General features: G+C 42.6%; 1 protein-coding gene across 1 annotated transcript; it reads left to right on the top strand.

Annotated features, from left to right (window-relative positions):
- The first annotated feature begins 4,003 nt into the window (after nt 1-4,003).
- On the top strand, nt 4,004-15,242 carry LOC120044374 (TIP41-like protein). Its single transcript, XM_038989000.1, has 8 exons — nt 4,004-4,045; nt 11,871-11,998; nt 12,209-12,388; nt 12,550-12,649; nt 13,185-13,316; nt 13,555-13,650; nt 13,838-13,900; nt 14,639-15,242. The coding sequence occupies exons 2-8, from the start codon at nt 11,874-11,876 to the stop codon at nt 14,768-14,770; spliced, it is 828 nt and encodes a 275-aa protein (XP_038844928.1). The 5' UTR covers nt 4,004-4,045; nt 11,871-11,873; the 3' UTR covers nt 14,771-15,242.
- The last annotated feature ends 6,426 nt before the right edge of the window (nt 15,243-21,668 follow it).

Here is a 21,668-nt window from a genome sequence, read left to right as displayed (position 1 = left end):
AGTTATTCATTTAGCATATTAATGCCCTTTTTCAGCTGTCATGTCCTGACCTTAGAGATCCTTTTTATGTCTCTGTTTTGGTTGGTCAGGGCGTGAGTTTCGGTGGGCATTCTATGTCTGGTGTTCTATGTTGTCCTTGAGTTGTATTTCTGTGTGTTTGGCCTGGTATGGTTCTCAATCAGAGGCAGCTGTCTTTCATTGTCTCTGATTGAGAATCATATTTAGGTAGCCTGTTCCCACCTGTGTTTGTGGGTGGTTGTTTCCTGTTTAGTGTTTGTTTCACCTTTCAGGACTGTTTCTTTGTCGTGTTTGTTGTTTTGTTTAGTGTTGCATATTGAATTAAAGAATATGAACACTTACCACGCTGCACCTTGGTCCTCTTCTTCTACTCCAGACGACAAGCGTTACAGCAGCTAGTCTAAATAATTAATGAAATACTAAATGTGATGCAAGCTAAAGTCAGTTAGCTAAAATGTGTTTTTCTTGCTAATGTTACAGTTTAGCCTTATTTACCAACCTAACTAGCAAGTAAACAATTTAAGCCTGATGGAGGTGAATGAACCTACAGCAGCTAAGGTGATAATGGCTGAGGTCATTTTGGCTTGTGTTTTCTGTTCTCCAAAAAGCATTGTAAAGTTTTGGAATTGCATAGAAATGTAGTAAATGAGCTTCACTTAAACAAAATCCTGGGAGCTGCCTACATACCACCACAGACCGATAATCGAACTAAGACCGCACTCAATGAGCTGTATTCCACCATAAGCAAACAGGAAAACGCTCATCTAGAGGCGACGCTCCTAGTGGCCAGAGACTTTAATGCAGGGAAACTTAAAGCCGTTTTACCACATTTCTATCAGCATGTTAAATGTGCAACCAGAGGGAAAAAAACTCTAGACCACCTTTACTCCACACACAGAGACACGTACAAAGCTCTCCCTCGCCCTCCATTTGGCAAATCTGACCATAATTCTATCCTCCTGATTCCTTCTTACAAGCAAAAATTAACGCAGGAAGCACCAGTGACTCGGTCAATAAAAAAGTGCTCAGATGAAGCAGATGCTAAGCTACAGGATTGTTTTGCTAGCAAAGACTGGAATATGTTCAGGGATTCTTCTGATGGCATTGAGGAGTACACCACATCAGTCACTGGCTTCATCAATAAGTGCATTGATGATGTCGTCCCCACAGTGACCGTATGTACATACCCCAACCAAAAGCCATGGATTACAGGCAACATCCGCACTGAGCTAAAGGCTAGAACTGCCGCTTTCAAGGAGCGGGACTCTAACCCGGAAGCTTATAAAAAATCCCGCTATGCCCTACAACGAGCCATCAAACAGGCAAGCGTCAATACAGGACTAAGATCGAATCGTACTACACCAGCTCCGACGCTCGTCGGATGTGGCAGGGCTTGCAAACCATTACTGACTACAAAGAGAAGCACAGCTGAGAGCTGCCAAGTGACACGAGGCTACCAGATGAGCTAAATGCCTTCTATGCTCGCTTCGAGGTAAATAACACTGAAACATGCATGAGAGCACCAGGTTTTCCGAACGACTGTGTGATCACGCTCTCCGCAGTCGATGTGAGTAAGACCTTTAAACAGGTCAACATTCACAAGGCCGCAGGGCCAGACGGATTACCAGGACATGTACTGCGAGCATGCGCTGACCAACTGGACTGGCAAGTGTCTTCAATTACATTTTCAACCTCTCCCTGTCCGAGTCTATAATACCAACATGTTTTAAGCAGACCACCATAGTCCCTGTGCCCAACAACACTAAGGTAACCTGCCTAAATGACTACCAACCCGTAGAACTCGCGTTTGTAGACATGAAGTGCTTTGAAAGGCTGGTCATGGCTCACATCAACACATTATCCCAGAAACCCTAGACCCACTCCAATTTGCATACTGCCCCAAAAGATCCACAGATTGCACTCCACACTTCCTTTTCCCACCTGGACAAAAGAAACACATATGTGAGACTGCTATTCATTGACTACAGCTCAACACCATAGTGCACTCAAAGCTCATTAATAAGCTCAGGACCCTGGGACTAAACACCTCCCTCTACAACTAGATCCTGGACTTCCTGACTGGCCGCACCCAGGTGGTCAGAGTAGGTAACAACATATCCGCCACGCTGATCATGAACACATGGGTCCCTCAGGGGTGCATGCGCAGTCCCCTCCTGTACTCCCTGTTCACTCATGACTGCACGGCCAGGTACAACTCCAACACCATCATTAAGTTTGCCGATGACACAACAGTGGTAGGCCTGATCACCGACAATGACGAGACAGCCTATAGGGAGGAGGTCAGAGACCTGGCTGTGTGGTGCCAGGACAATAACCTCTCCCTCAACGTGATCAAGACAAAGGAGATGATTGTGTACGACAGGAAAACGAGGACCGAGCATGCCCCCATTCTCATCGACAGGGCTGTAGTGGAGCAGGTTGAGAGCTTCAAGTTCCTTGGTATCCACATCACCATCAAACTAACATGGTCCAAGCATACCAAGATAGTTGTGAAGAGGGCATGACAAAACCTATTCCCCCTCAGGAGACTCAAAAGATTTCACATGGGTCCTCAGATCCTCAAAAGGTTCTACAGCTGCACCATCAAGAGCATCCTGACTGGTTGCATCACTGCCTGGTATGGCAACTGTAGTGCGTACGGCCAAGTACATCACTGGGCCAAGCTTCCTGCCACCCAGGACCTCTATACCAAGTGGTGTCAGAGGAAGGCCCTAAAAATTGTCAAAGACTCCAGCCACCCTAGTCATAGACTGTTCTCTCTGCTACAACACGGCAAGTGATACTGGAGTGCCAAGTCTAGGTCCAGAGGCTTCTAAACAGCTTCTACCCCCAAGCCATAAGACTCCTGAACATCTAATCCAATGGCTTATTTGCATTGCCAACCCCCCTCTCCACCACCTATTTTACACCGCTGCTACTCTCTGTTATTATCTATGCATAGTCTCTTTAATAACTCTACCTACATGTACATATTACCTCAATTACCTCGACTAACTGGTGCCCCCACACATTGACTCTGTACCGGTACCCCCTGTATATAGTCTCGTTATTGTTATTTTACTGCTGCTCTTTAATTACTTGTACCTTTTATTTCTTATTCTTATTTTTTAAACTGCATTGCTGGTTAGGGTTAAGTAAGCTTGTGACTAATACACTGATTTGATTAGAATGCGTTAGAAAACAGTACAAATTTAATAAAACCTTCACTGTTATCGCACATTTCCAACTACAGTACGAGTCATAAACATATAACGTAGGTTATGGGTCAGGCTTTTTGTAGGGGACTTATTCAATCACTCTCTACACTGCCATACATACATAGACAAGGGGCTCCCGAGTGGCGCAGCTGTCTAAAGACACTGCATCTCAGTACATGAGGTGTCACTACAGACACCCTCGTTCGAATCTAGGCGGAATCACAACCGGCTGTGATTGGGAGGCCCATAGGGCAGTGCACAATTGGCCCAGCATCGTCCGGGTTTTGCCAGTGTAGGCTGTCATTGTATATATGAATTTGTTCTAAACTGACTTGCCTAGTTTAAATAAAGGTTAAATAAATAAATCAAAGCTGTACTGTACCAATCGGGCCATAGACAGTACCACCCACTGTACCAAATCCTAGGATGGGATCAATTACTTAGGACATTCTCACAACTACCATTTTGTTTGGAACACTTGACTGTAATGCCTCTGATTATGTCATTGATACCAGTCATCTTCTCTCTCCCATGTCTGGGTGACAGCGCAGAATATCACCACAACATATAAAAAGTAAAGCTGCCATACACTTAAAGTAAAAAATAAATAAATATGAAAACATTTCTACGATAATATTTTCTTACATTTTTTATTTCTGTTCAATTCATTTTTGGGACCTGTCTTACAAAGCAGCTAGTATATGGCTAAATGATGCGGAACCATATAATACAATAATGAAAAGTACGTCGGAAGCATTTCTGTGAAGCTCTCTCTTTCATGGACGTTAGCTGACGATCAAAATACTGGAGTAAGTTGTGTACTTTTAGCTATCTTTTTAATGTAATATCTGATTTTAATTTCAATGATGTGTCTTTTCTGTAGGTTATTCATTTGGGATGGCTATCCATTAGTACCGAAGTTAAGATAACAAGCTTATATGGTGATGGTGAGCCAGCCAGCTTGTCACAAAACAAGCCGGCGGCGCAGCCAACGTAGCTGGTGTTAGCCAGCTAGATAAATACGTTTGTGGGATGCTTGATCTAGTTATTGCATGGTTGTTTGCGGCTCCTTTTGAATAAACATTCATGCCCGTTTGTCAGCTACCTGCTGCTTCTTTTATATAGCATTGCATTTTGCAATAGTTAAACGTTGGCCGCTATGATGAGCCCCGCCTACTTCCTGGTTTTCCCTAATCTTAACCAAATTCTTCAAACCTGCTTGTTTAATTATCTTAACCTGCTGCGTAATTTATAACCTGCTCAAAAATAACTTCCGGTCATAGCTGTTCTTCTATGAGGTTTAATGGCAATTGTTATCCAATAAATGTTGCATTACCTCCACCTACTAGACTGTACAACTCCCTTATTTATTTATTTCACCTTTATTTAACCAGGTAGGCCAGTTGAGAACAAGTTCTCATTTACAACTGCGACCTGGCCAAGATAAAGCAAAGCAGTGCAACACAAACAACACTGAGTTACATAAATAAACAAATACCCTACCATCTAACACAACACTCAAATTATAAAACACCACCCTACTCCACTATTTAAATCGATTTAGTCCTACCTCAGGCCAACAACCTGAATGGATGGGACACCACCACTTAACACACCCTGTAATGCTTCTGAAGTCTCACACCGAAATCCCTCTCTGCAGTTGCCACCACAACCTACATTTTCTGCAATTTACATTCCATCCCTGCAGTACAGTTGATAACCATTGCTATAAATGCTAAAAATTCAATCTTACTGAAACATATCACTTGTTGGCCTATCCCTCTGTACTGGTACAGATCTACTACTCACACCACTCTTCTCAGGATCCCTCCCCCTTAACCCATCTTCCTCTACTATCTTCACTGCCTCAGCATATGACAACTTCTGCGCTACTCAAACCCTGGAAACCTCAACCTGCCTCTCACTTCTGATCCCCAGCCCTATGGGCACCCCTACAATTAACACATACCACTACTTTCCCTAATGCTACACATTCCTTTGTCTCATGCCCTTCTGAACACTTCTCACACACAGGAACCTCCCTCCTTCACACTGCTGCCACATGCCCATAAGCTTGACACCTGTAAAAATGTAATGTATTTGGCACATAAGCTCGTACAGGATAACTTATATATCCTAACATCACTTTGTCGAGCAAAGACTCAACATCAAAACTCAAAAGAACAATGACTCTTCTGTTTCACCACTCGCTCCACCCTGTGTGCGTCGCACCAAGCGAAAAACATCACAAACACTGGGAATCTTCTCCTTCAGTTGGTCAACTTTTACATTTACTGCTACCCCATTAATCACGCCTTTTAATGGCACCCTTTTCTTGAGTGCAAAACAATTCACATTTCTTGCCCCCATTCGTTCTAATGCGGAGCGCCTTCTCCCTCTGACCAGCAGAAACAAATGATTATCACAAGACCACTTCTGGTTACCCTCACTGATTCCACAGCATCCAACTCTGCTTTCACCCACCCTGAAAGCACATGGATCAGCAAAAAGGCACATTTTCCAAAACCACTCCTACTGTCAGACTCATCTTCGTACTGATCCTCGGTCGTAGCTCAATCGAAGGGGCGTGTTTTTATAGGGAATTTTGTCATTAAAAAAATAAATGTATAGGCCTTGAACAAGAAGTAGGTGGGATTTTCATGGTAATTTTTGTTTGCCTAACCTTAAATTAAGGTTAGCAATGTGGTTATGGGTAGGTTTAAAATCAGATTTTAATAATAAATTGTAGAAATAGGCTGGATTTATAAAATGTTATTGGTCACATACACATGGTTAGCAGATGTTAATGCGAGTGTAGCGAAATGCTTGTGCTTCTAGTTCCGACCATGCAGTAATATCTAACAAGTAATCTAACAATTTCACAACTACCTTATACACACAAGTGTAAAGGAATGAATAAGAATATGTATATATAAATATATTGATCAAATCAAATTTTATTTGTCACATACACATGGTTAGCAGATGTTAATGCGAGTGTAGCGAAATGCTTGTGCTTCTAGTTCCGACAATGCAGTAATAACCAACAAGTAATCTAACCTAACAATTCCACAACTACTACCTTATACACACACAAGTGTAAAGGGATAAAGAATATGTACATAAAGATATATGAATGAGTGATGGTACAGAACGGCATAGGCAAGATGCAGTAGATGGTATAGTGTACAGTCTATACATATGAGATGAGTAATGTAGGGTATGTAAACATAAAGTGGCATAGTTTAAAGTGGCTAGTGATACATGTATTACATAAAGATGGCAAGATGCAGTAGATGATATAGAGTACAGTATATAGATATACATATGAGATGAGTAATGAGAGTATGTAAACATTAAATTAAGTGGCATTGTTTAAAGTGGCTAGTGATACATTTTTACATAATTTCCATCAATTCCCATTATTAAATTGGCTGGAGTTGAGTCAGTATGTTGTCAGCGGCCACTAAATGTTAGTGGTGGCTGTTTAACAGTCTGATGGCCTTGAGATAGAAGCTGTTTTTCAGTCTCTCGGTCCCTGCTTTGATGCACCTGTACTGACCTCGCCTTCTGGATGATAGCGGGGTGAACAGGCAGTGGCTTGGGTGGTTGTTGTCCTTGATGATCTTTATGGCCTTCCTGTGACATCGGGTGGTGTAGGTGTCCTGGAGGGCAGGTAGTTTGCCCCCGGTGATGCGTTGTGCAGACCTCACTACCCTCTGGAGAGCCTTACGGTTGTGGGCGGAGCAGTTGCCGTACCAGGCGGTGATACAGCCCGACAGGATGCTCTCGATTGTGCATCTGTAGAAGTTTGTGAGTGCTTTTGGTGACAAGCCGAATTTCTTCAGCCTCCTGAGGTTGAAGAGGTGCTGCTGCGCCTTCTTCACCACGCTGTCTGTGTGGGTGGACCAATTCAGTCTGTCCGTGATGTGTACGCCGAGGAACTTAAAACTTACTAACCTCTCCACTACTGTCCCGTCGATGTGGATAGGGGGGTGCTCCCTCTGCTGTGTCCTGAAGTCCACGATCATCTCCTTTGTTTTGTTGACGGTGAGTGTGAGGTTGTTTTCTTGACACCACACTCCGAGGGCCCTCGCCTCCTCCCTGTAGGCCGTCTCGTCGTTGTTGGTAATCAAGCCTACCACTGTAGTGTTGTCTGCAAACTGGATGATTGAGTTGGAGGCATGCATGGCCACGCAGTCATGAGTGAACAGGGAGTACAGGAGAGGGCTGAGAACGCATCCTTGTGGGGCCCCAGTGTTGAGGATCAGCGGGGTTGAGATGTTGTTTCCTACCCTCAACACCTGGGGGCTTCCCGTCAGGAAGTCCAGGACCCAGTTGTACAGGGTGGCGTGTTTGGAGGGTACTATGGTGTTAAATGCTGAGCTGTAGTTGATGAACAGCATTCTTACATAGGTATTCCTCTTGTCCAGATGGGTTAGTGCAGTGTGATTGCGATTGCGTTGTCTGTGGACCTATTGGGGCGGTAAGCAAATTGGAGTGGGTCTAGGGTGTCCGGTAGGGTCGAGGTGATATGATCCTTGACTACTCTCTCAATGCACTTCATGATGACGGAAGTGAGTGCTACGGGGCCATAGTCCCACAAAGTCTATGACTTTGTTGTGGTAACTATTAATGACCGATTTTCATAGGGTATTGAGAATCATTAGGAATTGTGTTCTGTTGTAATAGCTAGGTGTGAAGTGTCCCACTTCAGGAGGGCGGACGTGTGCTTCAGGAGGGTGGACATCTGTGCTAGAAAAGCAGAGGCCTTGGGCAGAGCATGTGAGCAGAGTTGAGCAGTTGGAAATCCTGCTCATCTGAGATGTGCACTCCAGCGCTCCATGTCCTTTCCTACCACTCAGCTAAAAACCTCCCGGTGCTCAGTTTTTTTTCTTCTCCTAAGCTCCTTTTGTTAAAAATCACAATTTAACCAACAGCCATCTATTTTTGTGACTACCTGGACCCCTATATGGATTTCAATGAAATATATTTGACTAAATATGGAAAGGGGAACGTAAGAAGCGAACATAATTTCAAAAAGCTACATGTCATATTAAACAGTAAATAAACACTCTAAATAAGTCAGGAGCCAGACAGGGAGCCTAAGGAGGAACGGAAATTAATTATTTAGGCTATATTATTTCAAGGCTATAGCCTACAAAGAAATACATTGTGAAGCATTTGCGAGTGCTACACAATAGGCTGGTAGGAACAAAGCACATATAGGCTATGACTTGCTTCGTCATTTTTCATTTAATTTGTATTTAATTCTAAGTGCCTTTGAATTCATTTTTTAGAAACACGAGTTTGGCCGGTCTGTGGCTTCAGGCTCATACGATGGTGCCTGGAGAGCTGGCCAACAGCAGAGAATATCCTCTCCACACTTGCAGAGCCACTGGGGATGCTAAACACCCTTTTGGCCACTCTTGCCAGGCTGTGCAGAGATGCAGAGCTACTTATTTTTTTCTATAGGTAGGTCTAAAGGTTTTAAGGCAAAATAACCCAATCAAAACGGAAAGCTCCTTGAACGTGGGAATATGCCAGGCCTATTGGGCAAAAATCTATTATGGCCTATTGTATAGATAAAAAACGAAAATTAACAAATCGTTTTAAGAGATCAGATTTTTAGTTTAGAAATACTTTGCTCCAATGACACACTTATCTACCCACCTCGTTCTTTTCTTTTAGCATGTGCCGGTAGTAAGTACACCATCATGCTTTTGGGATAAGTATCTTTTCAGATCCCAAAATGATTCTTTAGTTGTGGACACTACATCACTGCACTCCCTCACTTGATCTTGGTCCTCATCTTTGTAAGTCACCTTGATGTAGCACCTGTATGTTTTATCAGTTTCTGTATGAAAATATCTAGCGAACTCCATGACAGTAGCTAAAGTAAGGGGCTATAGCAGCACACAAGTACACTACAAATGCATGCTGGGGTGGGCATGCCCTAAGCTTATGAAGTGAGCACTATTGGAGCGAAATTGGAGCAGGCCGACGCTCCTTTGGGATTTTCGCTCACGCTCCAGTCAAATTGGGCACGCTCCGCTCCGCTCGCATACTCTGGCCCTGGGGTCAAGCAACAATAGAACAATGAGCCAGATATTTCACCTGATGTATAAATGTGAAGCATCCAGTTGGCGTTTCCACTCACTACCAAATATGGTGAGAGGAAGCTCACTGAAGATGGAGCGAGATGGATTTTGGCAGACATTCTGCACATTTTCTGCATACATTTTTCTGTTTCCAAAACGAGAATCTGTAACAAACAAGTGGACTGCGTTTTGTAGATTTTACCCTTTGCCAAAGATTCCAAAAAGTGCATTGTTTAGGAAGAGTAAATGGGCTAATTGAGGTATTGCACACTTCGGAGTAGGCGTTGCATAATGGAAATATGCAAATAAATGATAGAACACGCCAATAGGATCTCACTAGCTCGTGCTTGACTCTGCCCACCTCCTTGCTTGTTCTGCCCACTGATTCATTTGTTCCAATTGGAAACGACAAACAAGAGCCTGTCTTGGATTAGTTATAAAACTGTGGTTCAAGCCTCTGTGTGAGTCGAATCAGGAGGAAGTAGTACTCGCTAAGCAGCGTGACGTTAGCCGAGGCATCCGATAGTGGCCACTAGATCTGCACTATTGTCTAGGATTGCATTCCCGGTGGACCGGCTTGTACATAAAGCATCCTCCATTCAGGCTGCAAATCCATACTTTTACTGTCTTAATAAAACACAATTTTCCACCGCTATTTTTGGAATTTCTGACAATTTAGGATGTTGCACACTGCGTTCAGCCAAGGGTGTGCAACAATCCCAAAGCCTTGTTCACATTAAAAGCTCTGCATGATCAATCCAGCGTCTGCAGTAGCCGTACAGCATTTACTGTGATAAGGCCTCCGCAGAAGTCTGAGCAGCGGACTTGAAGGAAGTTGTCAAGGAAGGAAGTTTTTATACAGGACCTCCCGCCCCCACCTACCGTCAACCAATAATTTCAATACTAGATTTGGCCTCTGAAAGGCTCCGCAATTGCGTTAAACCCTCCATATTGAGCCTCTGAATTGCATTGCCAGAGCAAGCATACATTTTCATCATCTGTGGTATATTGATGCACGATGGCGCACGCGCACAGCTGGTTTGGGTTCCGTGTTACATTTTGTCCCCCCACACCAAACGCGATCACGACACGCAGGTTAAAATATTAAAACAAACCCTGAACCAATTATATGAATTTGGGGACAGGTTGAAAAGCATTAAACATTTATGGCAATTTAGCTAGCTAGCTTGCACTTGCTAGCTAATTTGTCCTATTTAGCTAACTTGCTGTTGCTAGCTAATTTGTTCTGGGATATAAACATTGAGTTGTTATTTTACCTGAAATGCACAAGGTCCTCTAATCCACAGACAAAACGGTCAACCAAATCGTTTCTAGTCATCTCTCCTCCTTCCAGGCTTTTTCTTCTCTTGACTTTATATTGCGATTGGCAACTTTCATAAATTAGGTGCATTACCGCCACCGACCTATTTTGTCTTTGTCACCCATGTGGGTATAACCAATGAGGAGATCCCACGTGGGTACCTGCTTATATAAACCAATGAGGAGATGGGAGAGGCAGGACTTTCAGTGCGATCTGCGTCAGAAATAGAACTGACTTCTATTTTAGCCCTTGGCAACGCAGACGCTCGTTGGCGCAATAATTGAATAATAATAGATTGCACGCAACACGAGCGGTGTAGTCAGTCTGTTAGACGCTTTTCTAACTTTACGTCGTCTTCAGTCCAGCCAGAGTTCATTGAAGAACAGGAAGTTACCAAACCACAGAAGATGAAAATATATGGGTTTCAGTGATGGCTTTATGGGTTAGCTAGCAATTTGTAAATAATGACCTATTCCTGTGAGTACTATTTTAATAGTAATGTTACATTGCCTGTTAAGCCAACTATATTATGGCTGTTGCCTCCCGTTAGTTTATTGTGATGGTAAAGATGTTTGATTTTATGATAATTATTAGGTGGAGGTTGCTACAGTGGTATCATCAACCTAGCTTTTAGCTAGCTAGCTGCTCTGCAGTGCAAGTTCGCTTGACTTGCTATAAAGTTAGAGTAACAAGTTGAGGAAAAAGTAACAAAACATGTTTTATCACCTGAAACAATGTATTTATCCTGTCTTGAATGAAAATGTCATATTTAGCATTTGTACAAAACAAATGCCATCTCTGACAAGACAGGCTCTTTTTCATCTTTCGTTACAAATACTAACTTACACTTGTCTGTTCAGTAGCGGGGCAAGACTCCGTAAACATGACCTACAGCGTAAGGAAATCCGTGTGGGGCATAAGTTGTCAGAATCTGAAAATGGTGGTGGAAAATTTGTTTTATTAAGACATTACACATTTGTACCATTTTTACCCAACGGCTCACCATTAAAGCTAGTTAAGGAGGAAAATGATGCCGTAGAAGCCCGAATGACGGATGTTTTATTTACCAGCCGGTCCACTGGGACACTAGTGTAATACCGGGAATACACATAAATCCTAGACAGTGCAGATCTAGCGGCCACTATTGGCTGTCTAGGCTATCGTGACGTCCTTTACTTCTGTCTCTGATGGGTTTGGTGTCTGTATTTACAGTTGATGTTTGCCAATTTGTCAGCCATGATGACCCATGGGTTTAAGAGCAGTAAGCAAGACTTCACATTCGGACCATGGAAAGTGACTGCTGCAAAAACCCACATTATGAAGTCCAAGGACATTGAACGGTAAGCTATTCCAAGTATTTTGTGTCAACATTTTGTGACAAATACTTTGTCTTTTTAATTCTCTGTTTAATGTTCTTAAGGTTTAGTCTACATTGGGGAGCTTGTTTATCGACTTAGACTTACTTTTAGTCATTCAAATTTCGACAATTTACCAACTAAGCTACATTGAGGTTAGTTGTGCAGGTTTCAATCTTGACAGTTTCGTCCCAGGTTAGGGGAGGAGATGCACATGCCCTCGCTCCCAGAGATGCTGTTTGGGGACAACATTCTACGCATCCAGCACACAGACGGCTATGGCATTGAGTTCAATGCCATCGATGCCCTCAAGAGGGTCAACAACATGCATGACTCTGTGAAAGTGGCCTGTGCACAGGAATGGCAAGAGAGCAGGTACAACCCATATCATAAGACCTCTGTGATAATACACTAGCCACCTTCACTGTCTAAATGCTTTTGAAGTAGAAAAAACTGTGGCATTTTTAAATTGTTTAGTCCTAATCAGTCCTATTATGGAGAATGATCTCAGTGAGTGGATGTGGCTGTATTCCCAGGGCTGATTCTGAACACTCCAAAGAGGTAGTGAAACACTACGACTGGACATATACCACAGACTACAGAGGCACCTTGTTAGGAGAGGACCTGCAGATGACGGTGAGAGGCTTCTCGGTTCACACTGTGGATACAACACAATATACCAAACGCAAACATTACAAAATAAGGGACAAATCTTAACTTAGACTCACATTGACATCGATGCATGACTAAGTGGAAGATTTTCTCCTAAGTCATTGGCTGTGTTTAAGACAGACTTTATTGCAGATGCCTGCCAGATCTCACATTGCTTGGATAGGTGATTAACATGTCATCTAACCACGCCATATGATATGGCAGTCTGACGCCCGACTGCGCCGTTAAGGATGTGTCACACAACCATCGGTTGATGAAATGCAACGACTGCAATGTAGTTAGTCTGGAACGCAATAGTTTTTCCGCATAGGCTTAATATTCTAAAACATTTTGGTCTCAAGATGTCTCTTGTCTGGGGGGCATTCACTAGGAATGAAACGGGCTGAAATGGGGAGGGTCCTACCTGAATGTGTCTAATAAGAAACTTTTATTTTCGTGGCAAAATACTTTATTTTTGCTATGGTGTGCACTAATGAATACACACCTGCTATTCCATCAGGCGACAGAAACGTCGGAGCGCATTGACATGGAGAAGCTGAAGGCGCGAGAGCAGATCATGTTCTTCGACGACGTGCTTTTGTTTGAGGACGAGCTGCACGACCACGGAGTGTCCATGATCAGCGTCAAAATAGTGAGTGGTAATTTCAGACAGGAACTGACACTTTATGATGACATCGCCCCATATGTCTGTCTCCGTGACAAGCACCAAAGGACATGCTCTTGCGGGGGCTGTAAGACCAGGAATAAAAAAGGCAATTTTCCTATTCAACTACTTATGTTAAATGCATTTCCTGAAATGCTTGCCTCTGAGAGGCTGATGAGGTTTTGAAGAATGACTTATCCTCTTGTTACCCACATGTGTGATACAGAGAGTGATGCCCACCAGTTTTTTCCTGCTTCTGAGGTTCTTCCTGCGAGTGGATGGAGTTCTGATCCGTATAAACGACACGCGGCTCTACCACGAGGCAAGTGTGACTGGGCTGTCCTGAGAAATGACAATCGATTAACCACAAGAGTGGATGTGCATGGCAGTCATATTCTGTGGATGTCTTTAGCAGGAAATGGACAATATTCACTGTTAAGAAGTTCAACAATGAAATGGCTAGGCCTACTTATGAAATGAGTCATCACTTACCCTGGTTTTCTTTACAGGCTGGAAAGAATTACATGATCAGAGAGTATAGTACTCGAGAAAGCAACATTTCAGAATTGCAGGTGAGAATTGTATTTTCTGTTTGGAGAGTACATGTGTAGCGGAAGTCAGCTGGCAATTCAGAGTAAGTTTAGTATCGTCTCCTTCCTGAAAGCTTGAAGCACTGATGCCTCAGATCCTTAAACCCCCTTACACTCGTGGAAAAAACATGTCTGACCAGTGTAGCATTTGAACAAGAACACTTTGAAGATTATAGGGAAATTATCTCACCAAAGGTGAGGACACAAGAGTTCACCTGACAGAGGACTGAATCCAAACATTAAATTGTTGATGGGCGTTTTACATTTGCTGAACTTTTCACAGCATTTGTCAATCACGAAATCTGAAAATACTCTGGATACATTCAGTAACATAAGAATATTCATTGACATTTTGGAGTAGGTGCAGGATAAGGTATAACGATTACAATGGTTTGAGCGAGAGGTCTAACTTTTGTCTCCCAAGTGGCCGCACCTCCAAACTGCACCGTGTCTAAGTAATTTCAATGCAATTTTATGACTCAAGGAAAGAGCCTTCAACTATAAGGCCTTTGGTATGACTCGGCCAGGGTTTGAACTTCCAATCTCAGGTCACTTTTAACCACAAGTGATCAGCATTTCCATACTTTGCCAAAAAGTATGTATGGTTTTGTCTAAAACATATTGTCCAAATCATTCATGCATGTCACTGTGCAGCTGATACTATCATACCGCTATTGTAAAGGGTTAGTCATTTGCAAAATCTCCCTCCTTGTCTTCCAGAACGTCCCTGCTGCACTGTACACCGACCCCAATGAGATCTCCCAGCACTTAACCCTGAAACTGACTAAGTGTGAAAAGCTGGAGCTCCCTGAGACAGGCCCTCAGCCAGGGAACACAGAGGCCCCCCAGTGATGGAGAGCAGGCTGGGCACTATGACTGGACATCACATTCACTTGTGTCTGAACTTAAGACAAGGGCGGGCCAAACAAGGAAGAGTTTACCCTCCCTCCCTTTATTTTTTATAAACTGAGAACACTGCACCTGCCTCCCTCCACACACAAAAAACAACAGTTCATAGATCTTCATTTTGGCATGGTCAAGTGGCCTCTTATTTGTGTTATTTCACATTTCCTCTATGTAAATGTTTTGGTAGGAAAACTGTGATAATTGTGTCTTTTCTATTAGAACACCACATAATGGTTGTGTTGAATTCTACGTAACGTAGTCTGATACTTGAAGGTTGTGCTATGTTAAATGCATGCAGCTTTGGCTTGGATATCACAGAGATGGCTACACTGAAAAAATATATATAAACACCATGTAAAGTGTTGATCCCATGTTTCATGAGCTAAAATAAAAGATCACAGACATTTTTCATACGCACAAAAAGCTTGTTTCTCAATGTTGTGCACAAATTTGTTTATATTACTGTTAGTGAGCATTTCACCTGACAGGTGTGGCATATGAGCAAGCTGATTAAACAGTATGATCATTACACAGGTGCACCTTGTACTGGGGACAAAAAAAGGCCACTAAATGTGCAGTTTCACACAACACAATGCCACAGTTGTTTCAAGTTTTGAGGAAGTGTGCTATTGGCATGCTGATTGCAGGAATGTCCACGAGAGCTGTTGCCAGAGAATTTAATGTTAATTTCTCTACCGCCTCCAACGTCGTTTTAGAGAATTTGGCAGTACGTCCAACCGACCTCACAACCGCAGACCACATTTGCACACCTGAAGAATTCCTGCACAATCTGTCAGAAACAGTCTCAGGGAATCTCACCTTTTTTCTTGTCATCCTCACCAGGGTCTTGACCTGACTGCAGTTTGGCGTCGTTACCGACTTCACTGAGCAAATGCTCACCTTAGATGGCCACTGGCACACTGGAGAAGTGTGCTCTTCACGGATTAATCCTGGTTTCAACTACCGGGCAGATGGCAGACAGCATGTGTGGGCCAGCGGTTTGCTGATGTCAACATTGTGATCAGAGTGCCCCCATGTTGTTGGCGGGATTATGGAATTAGCAGGCAATCGCTACGGACAACAAACACAAGTTTTTTTGATCGATGTTTGAATGCACAGAGATACCATGACGAGATCCTGAGGCCCATTGTCGTGCCATTCATCTGCCGCCATCACCCCATGTTTCAGCATGATAATGTACGGTCCAATGAATGACACAAGGATCTGTACTCAATTCCTGGAAGTTGAAAATGTCCCAGTTCTTCCATTGCTTACACACTCACCAGACAGGTCACCCATTGAGCATGTTTGGGATGCTCTGTATCAACGTGTACGAAAGCGTGATCCAGTTCCCGCCAATATCCAGCAACTTTGCACAGCCATTGAAGAGGAGTGGGACAACATTCCACAGTCCACAATGAACACCCTGATCAACTCTATGCAAACGAGATGTCGGGCTGCATGAGGAAAATGGTGGTCACACCAGATACTGACTGGTTTTCTGATCCACGTCCCTACTTTTTGTATCTGTGGCCAACAGATGCAAATCTGTATTCCCAGTTGTGAAATCCATAGATTAGGGCCTAATGAATTTATTTCAGTTGATGGATTTCCTTGTATGAACTGTAACTCAGTAAAATCATTAATATTTTTGTTCAGTGTATTATGGAGTTCCATTCCTCATGTGATCAAAACATTAAAAGAGCCAATGTGTAAATAAATAAACTACACCAGAGCGGAACGGAAAGCACTTGTTTCCCTTCAGACATTATACGCTGCAGGATGGAACACAATTCTCACGTTTAGCTATCAAACCTAACTGGTTAGGTCAAGTTTTGAAGTGGAGGGAGTGCAGGGCTTAGCATGTCCCTCGAGGAGGCTAAAAAGAGATTTCGACTTGGAGAAATAAAATATTTTCAGGAGTCGGGGAAAAGGGAGGAGGATTGGAAGGAAAGAGAGGAGGTTGGAAAGACTGAGGGAGGCAGAGGATGGGTTTCTATCTGTTGAAGATACTGTAGCAATACTAAGGGAAAGAGTATGTCGAGGAAGATTGGTGTCAAGTTCAAACAGAGTGAGCCAGATGCCAGTTCAAGTTCTGGAGGTGAAATGGAAAGGGAAGAAGGTGTTGTGAGAAGCTCGGAGCCTGAGCCTTGCACTGATGGACATGGTTATGTTAAAGATACATTTGGTCCAGTGTGAGTGAGATTTTTGAAGAAGGTGGAACCAGTCCTTTCGGCTGATCCATGGGTGGTTTCAGGTTGGGTGGGAAAGATGGTGGGTGCTGTTGAGCTTGTGATGTTGTTTTGTGTTTCTTGAGATCAGAAGCTTGTGATGTTGTTTTGTGTTTCTTCAGATCAGATGGAGCAGACGCTTCATGCGAGGCAACTAGGGAAAGACCTGTATCTTACTTTGCGCTTAGATACAGGGCACCATTGAAGGGAGTGATTTCTGCGGTAGCTGTACGTGTGGATGTGGAGCAATTTAGGTTGAAGATTCCTGGTGTTTGTGACGCCCGACGTTTGGTGCGACGCAGACCTGGTGGGGAGTGTGGTGAAACAGAGCTTTTATTCAGAGTCTTTACCTGACAAAGTAATGTTAAATATGAGTTATGCTATTAGAGCTTTAGTGCCAAAAAGACTGCTGTGTTATAGGTGTCAAGTTTATGGGCATGTTGCAGCAGTGTGTTGGAGGGAGAATCCAAGATGTGGGAAGTGTGCTGGAGGACATGGGAAAGAGGAATGTGTAGTTTTAGTGGAAAAATGTGTGTCAACGATAGGGGTGCTCATGTTGCTGGTGATTGGAGGTGTCCTGTGCGAGAGCAGGTTGAGGTTGCTAGGGTCAGAGTAGTGCAGAAGATGTCTGCTCTATGCTGAGGCAGTGAAGAAAGATAGGCCAATGAGTGATGTGTTTGAGTATGGTTGGCTTCTTAGCGTTCATCACGATGGTTATCAACTGTACTGCAGAAGTCACAGAAAATAGATGTTGTGGTGGCAGCTGCAGAGACGTACTTGGGGGTAGGTACGATAATTTACTTCAGAAGAGTTACAGGGTGTGTTGAGTGGTAGTTTCCCGTCCTCTCAGGTCGTTGGCCTGGGCTGGGATCAAATCAATTTTTATTTGTCACTTACGCCGAATACAACCGGTGAAATGCTTACTTATAAGCCCTTAACCAACAATGCAGTTCAAGAAATAGTTAAGAAAATATTTACTAAATAAACTAAAGTACATTTTTTATTTTTTTTAAATCGAAATTAACAAGAACATTACATAACAATCACGAGGCTATTTGCAGGGTGTACTGGTATCGAGTCAATTTGAGGGGGTACAGGTTAGTCGAGTTCATTTGTAAAGTGACTTCAAATCACCCAGTATGGCTATCTGCAGCGTTAGTTCTCGGTAAATGTTGCAATTCTTCAGCCAGTCCTGGACCTGTGACCAAAAACGAGCTACATATGGACAGTACCAAAATAAATGATAAATTACTCTGCCTCCTTGCAGCAAAATCTGCAGAGCTGGGAAGATTATATACAGTTGAAGTCGGAGGTTTACATACACCTTAGCCAAATACATTTAAACTCAGTTTTTCACAATTCCTGACATTTAATCCTAGTAAAAATTCCCTGTTTTAGGTCAGTTAGGATCACCACTTTATTTTAGGAATGTGAAATGTCAGAATAATAGCAGAGAGAATTATTTATTTCAGCTTTTATTTCTTTCATCACATTCCCAGTGGATCAGAAGTTTACATACACTTAATTAGTATTTGGTAGCATTTCCTTTAAATTGTTTAAATTGGGTGAAATGTTTTGGGTAGCCTTCCACAAGCTTCCCACAATAAGTTGGGTGAATTTTGGCCCATTCTTCCTGACAAAGCTGGTGTAACTGAGTCAGGTTTGTAGGCCTCCTTGCTCGCACATGCTTTTTCAGTTCTTCCCACAAATTTTCTACAGGATTGAGGTCAGGGCTTTGTGATGGCCACTCCAATATCTTGACTTTGTTGTCCTTAAGCCATTTTGCCACAACTTTGGATGTATGCTTGGGGTCATTGTCCATTTGGAAGACCCATTTGCGACCAAGCTTTAACTTCCTGACTGATGTCTTGAGATGTTGCTTCAATATATCCACAATTTTCCCACCTCATGATGCCATCTATTTTGTGAAGTGCACCAGTCCCTCCTGCAGCAAAGCACCCCCACAACATGATGCTGCCACCCCTGTGCTTCACGATTGGGATGGTGTTCTTCGGCTTGCAAGCCTCCCCCTTTTTCCTCCAAACATAACGATGGTCATCTTCTATTTTTTGTTTCATCAGACCAGAGGACATTTTTCCAAAAAGTACGATCTTTGTCCCCATGTGCAGTTGCAAACCGTAGTCTGGCTTTTTTATGGCGGTTTTGGAGCAGTGGTTTTTTCCTTGCTGAGCGGCTTTTCAGGTTATATCGATATAGGACTCGTTTTACTGTGGATATAGATACATTTGTACCTGTTTCCTCCAGCATCTTCACAAGGTCCTTTGTTGTTGTTCTGGGATTGATTTGCACTTTTCGCACTGAAATACGTTCATCTCTAGGAGACAGAACGCGTCTCCTTCCTGAGCGGTATGATGGTGTTTATACTTGCGTATTATTGTTTGTACAGATGAACGTGGTATCTTCAGGCATTTGGAAATTGCTCCCAAGGATGAACCAGACTTGGTCTACAATTTTTTTTCTGAGGTCTTGGCTGATTTCTTTAGATTTTCCCATGTTGTCAAGCAAAGTGGCACTGAGTTTGAAGGTAGGCCTTGAAATACATCCACAGGTACACCTCCAATTGATTCAAATGATGTCAATTAGCCTATCAGAAGCTTCTAAAGCCATGACATTTTCTGGAATTTTCCAAGCTGTTTAAAGGCAGTCAACTTAGTGTATGTAAACTTCTGACCCACTGGAATTGTGATACAGTGAATTATAAGTGAAATAATCTGTCTAAACAATTTTTGGAAAAATTACTTGTGTCATGCACAAAGTAGATGTCCTAACCGACTTGCCAAAACTATAGTTTGTTAACAAGAAATTTGGGGAGTGGTTGAAAAACTAGTTTTAATGACTCCAACCTAAGTGTATGTAAACTTCCGACTTCAACTGTATGTATGTCCTGGGAAATGTTCTTGTTACTTACAACCACATTAGCTCAACCGTCCCAAGGGTGGTACACCGATCTGTAGAGATCCTTAAGAGGTTTTAACTTCCTCTTGCTGAATCTGAACTGAGCGGGGGGAGTAACATTATATAGAAAGGACCGGGAAAATAGTGTTGGGTCATTGAATATACAGTAGAAAGACAACATACAAGTAACTGTCAAAATAATGGAAACATCAATATAAAGTGTCTTAATAGGGAGTTGGGCCACCACGAGCCGTCGGAACAACTTCAATGCGCCTTGGCATAGATTCTACAAGTGTCTGGAAATCTATTGGAGTGATGCGACACCATTCTACCACAAGAAATTCCATAATTCAGTGTTATGGTGGTGGAAAAATCTGTCTCAGGCACCAGTCCAGAATCTCCCACAAGTATTCAATTGGGTTGAGATCTGGTGACTTACACACACTTAAACCCCCTATGCTCCTTTGAGACCCTTCTTTCAAAGTCACTTAGATAGATATTTTGCTCTAGCCATGGTAGCCAAAATAATGGTCAACTGGGCATTTTTATACATGACCCTAAGCATGATGGGATGTTAATTGCTTTTTAACTAAGGAATCACACCTGTGTCGAAGCACCTGCTTTCAATATACTTTGTATCCCTCATTTACTCAAGTGTTTCCATTTTGGCAGTTAGCCTTTGTCCTATATCACAACGTAGCTCAAAACGAGCATTTTGGAATCAACACTTGGGCTGTAAATACTGTAAATACTAATGGTCACATGGTTAAAGCCTGCCCGCCTTGTGATGCCCAATTTCAAATCGAACCCCTGCTCCAAGGCACTTGTAGATCTGAAAAGATTTAGCTATCAGTAATTTGGTACCACTTACACCTATCCAATCTTTTCAGATCTACAAACATTTTCCAAATGTTGTTGTGTTACTGCCTGAATTTAAAATGGATTAAATTAAGATAATTTTTTTGTCAATGGCCTCTACACAATACCCCATAATGTCAAAGTGGACATTTTTACAAATTAATTAAAAATGATAAGCTGAAATGTCTTGAGTCAATAAGTATTCAACCCCTTTGTTATGGCAAGCCTAAATAAGTGCAGGAGTAAAAACAAGTCACATAATAAGTCGCATGGACTCACTCTGTGTGCAATAATAGTGTTTAACATGATTTTTGAATGATTAACTCATCTCTGTACCCCACACATACAGATTATTGTAAGGTCCTTCAGTCGAGCAGTTAATTCCAAACACAGATTCAACCACAAAGACCAGGGGGGGTTTCCAATGCCTCGCAAAGAAGGACATCTATTGGTAGATAGGTTAAAAAAAAGCAGGCATTGAATATCCCTTTGAGCATGGTGAAGTTATTAATTACAATTTGGATGGTGTATCAATACACCCAGTCACTAGAAAGATACAGGCATCCTTCCTAACTCAGTTGCCGGAGACTAAGGAAACCACTCAGGGATTTCACCATGAGTCCAATGGTGACTTTTAAACAGTTACAGAGTTTAATGGCTGTGATAGGAGGAAACGGAAGATGGATCAACATTGTAGTTACTCCACAATACTAATCTAATTGACAGAGTGAAAAGAAGGAAGCCTGTACAGAATAGAACTATTCCAAAACATGCATCCTGGTTGCAACAAGGCAAGTAACAAACAAGTAATACTGCAAAAAATGTGGCGAAAGCAATTA

The sequence above is a fragment of the Salvelinus namaycush genome, chromosome 3 (assembly GCF_016432855.1).
Source record: "Salvelinus namaycush isolate Seneca chromosome 3, SaNama_1.0, whole genome shotgun sequence".
NCBI classification, from domain to species: domain Eukaryota; kingdom Metazoa; phylum Chordata; class Actinopteri; order Salmoniformes; family Salmonidae; genus Salvelinus; species Salvelinus namaycush.
The sequence above is the reverse complement of the archived record's forward strand: the minus strand, read 5'-3'. Positions and strand labels throughout refer to the sequence as shown.

Coding starts and splice junctions, on each gene's coding strand:
- LOC120044374 (XM_038989000.1), top strand. CDS start 11,874: ATGTTTGCCAATTTGTCAGCCATGATGACCCATGGGTTTAAGAGCAGT. Junction 12,650..13,184: donor GAGAGGACCTGCAGATGACG/GTGAGAGGCTTC, acceptor CTATTCCATCAG/GCGACAGAAACGTCGGAGCG. Junction 13,317..13,554: donor CCATGATCAGCGTCAAAATA/GTGAGTGGTAAT, acceptor TGTGTGATACAG/AGAGTGATGCCCACCAGTTT.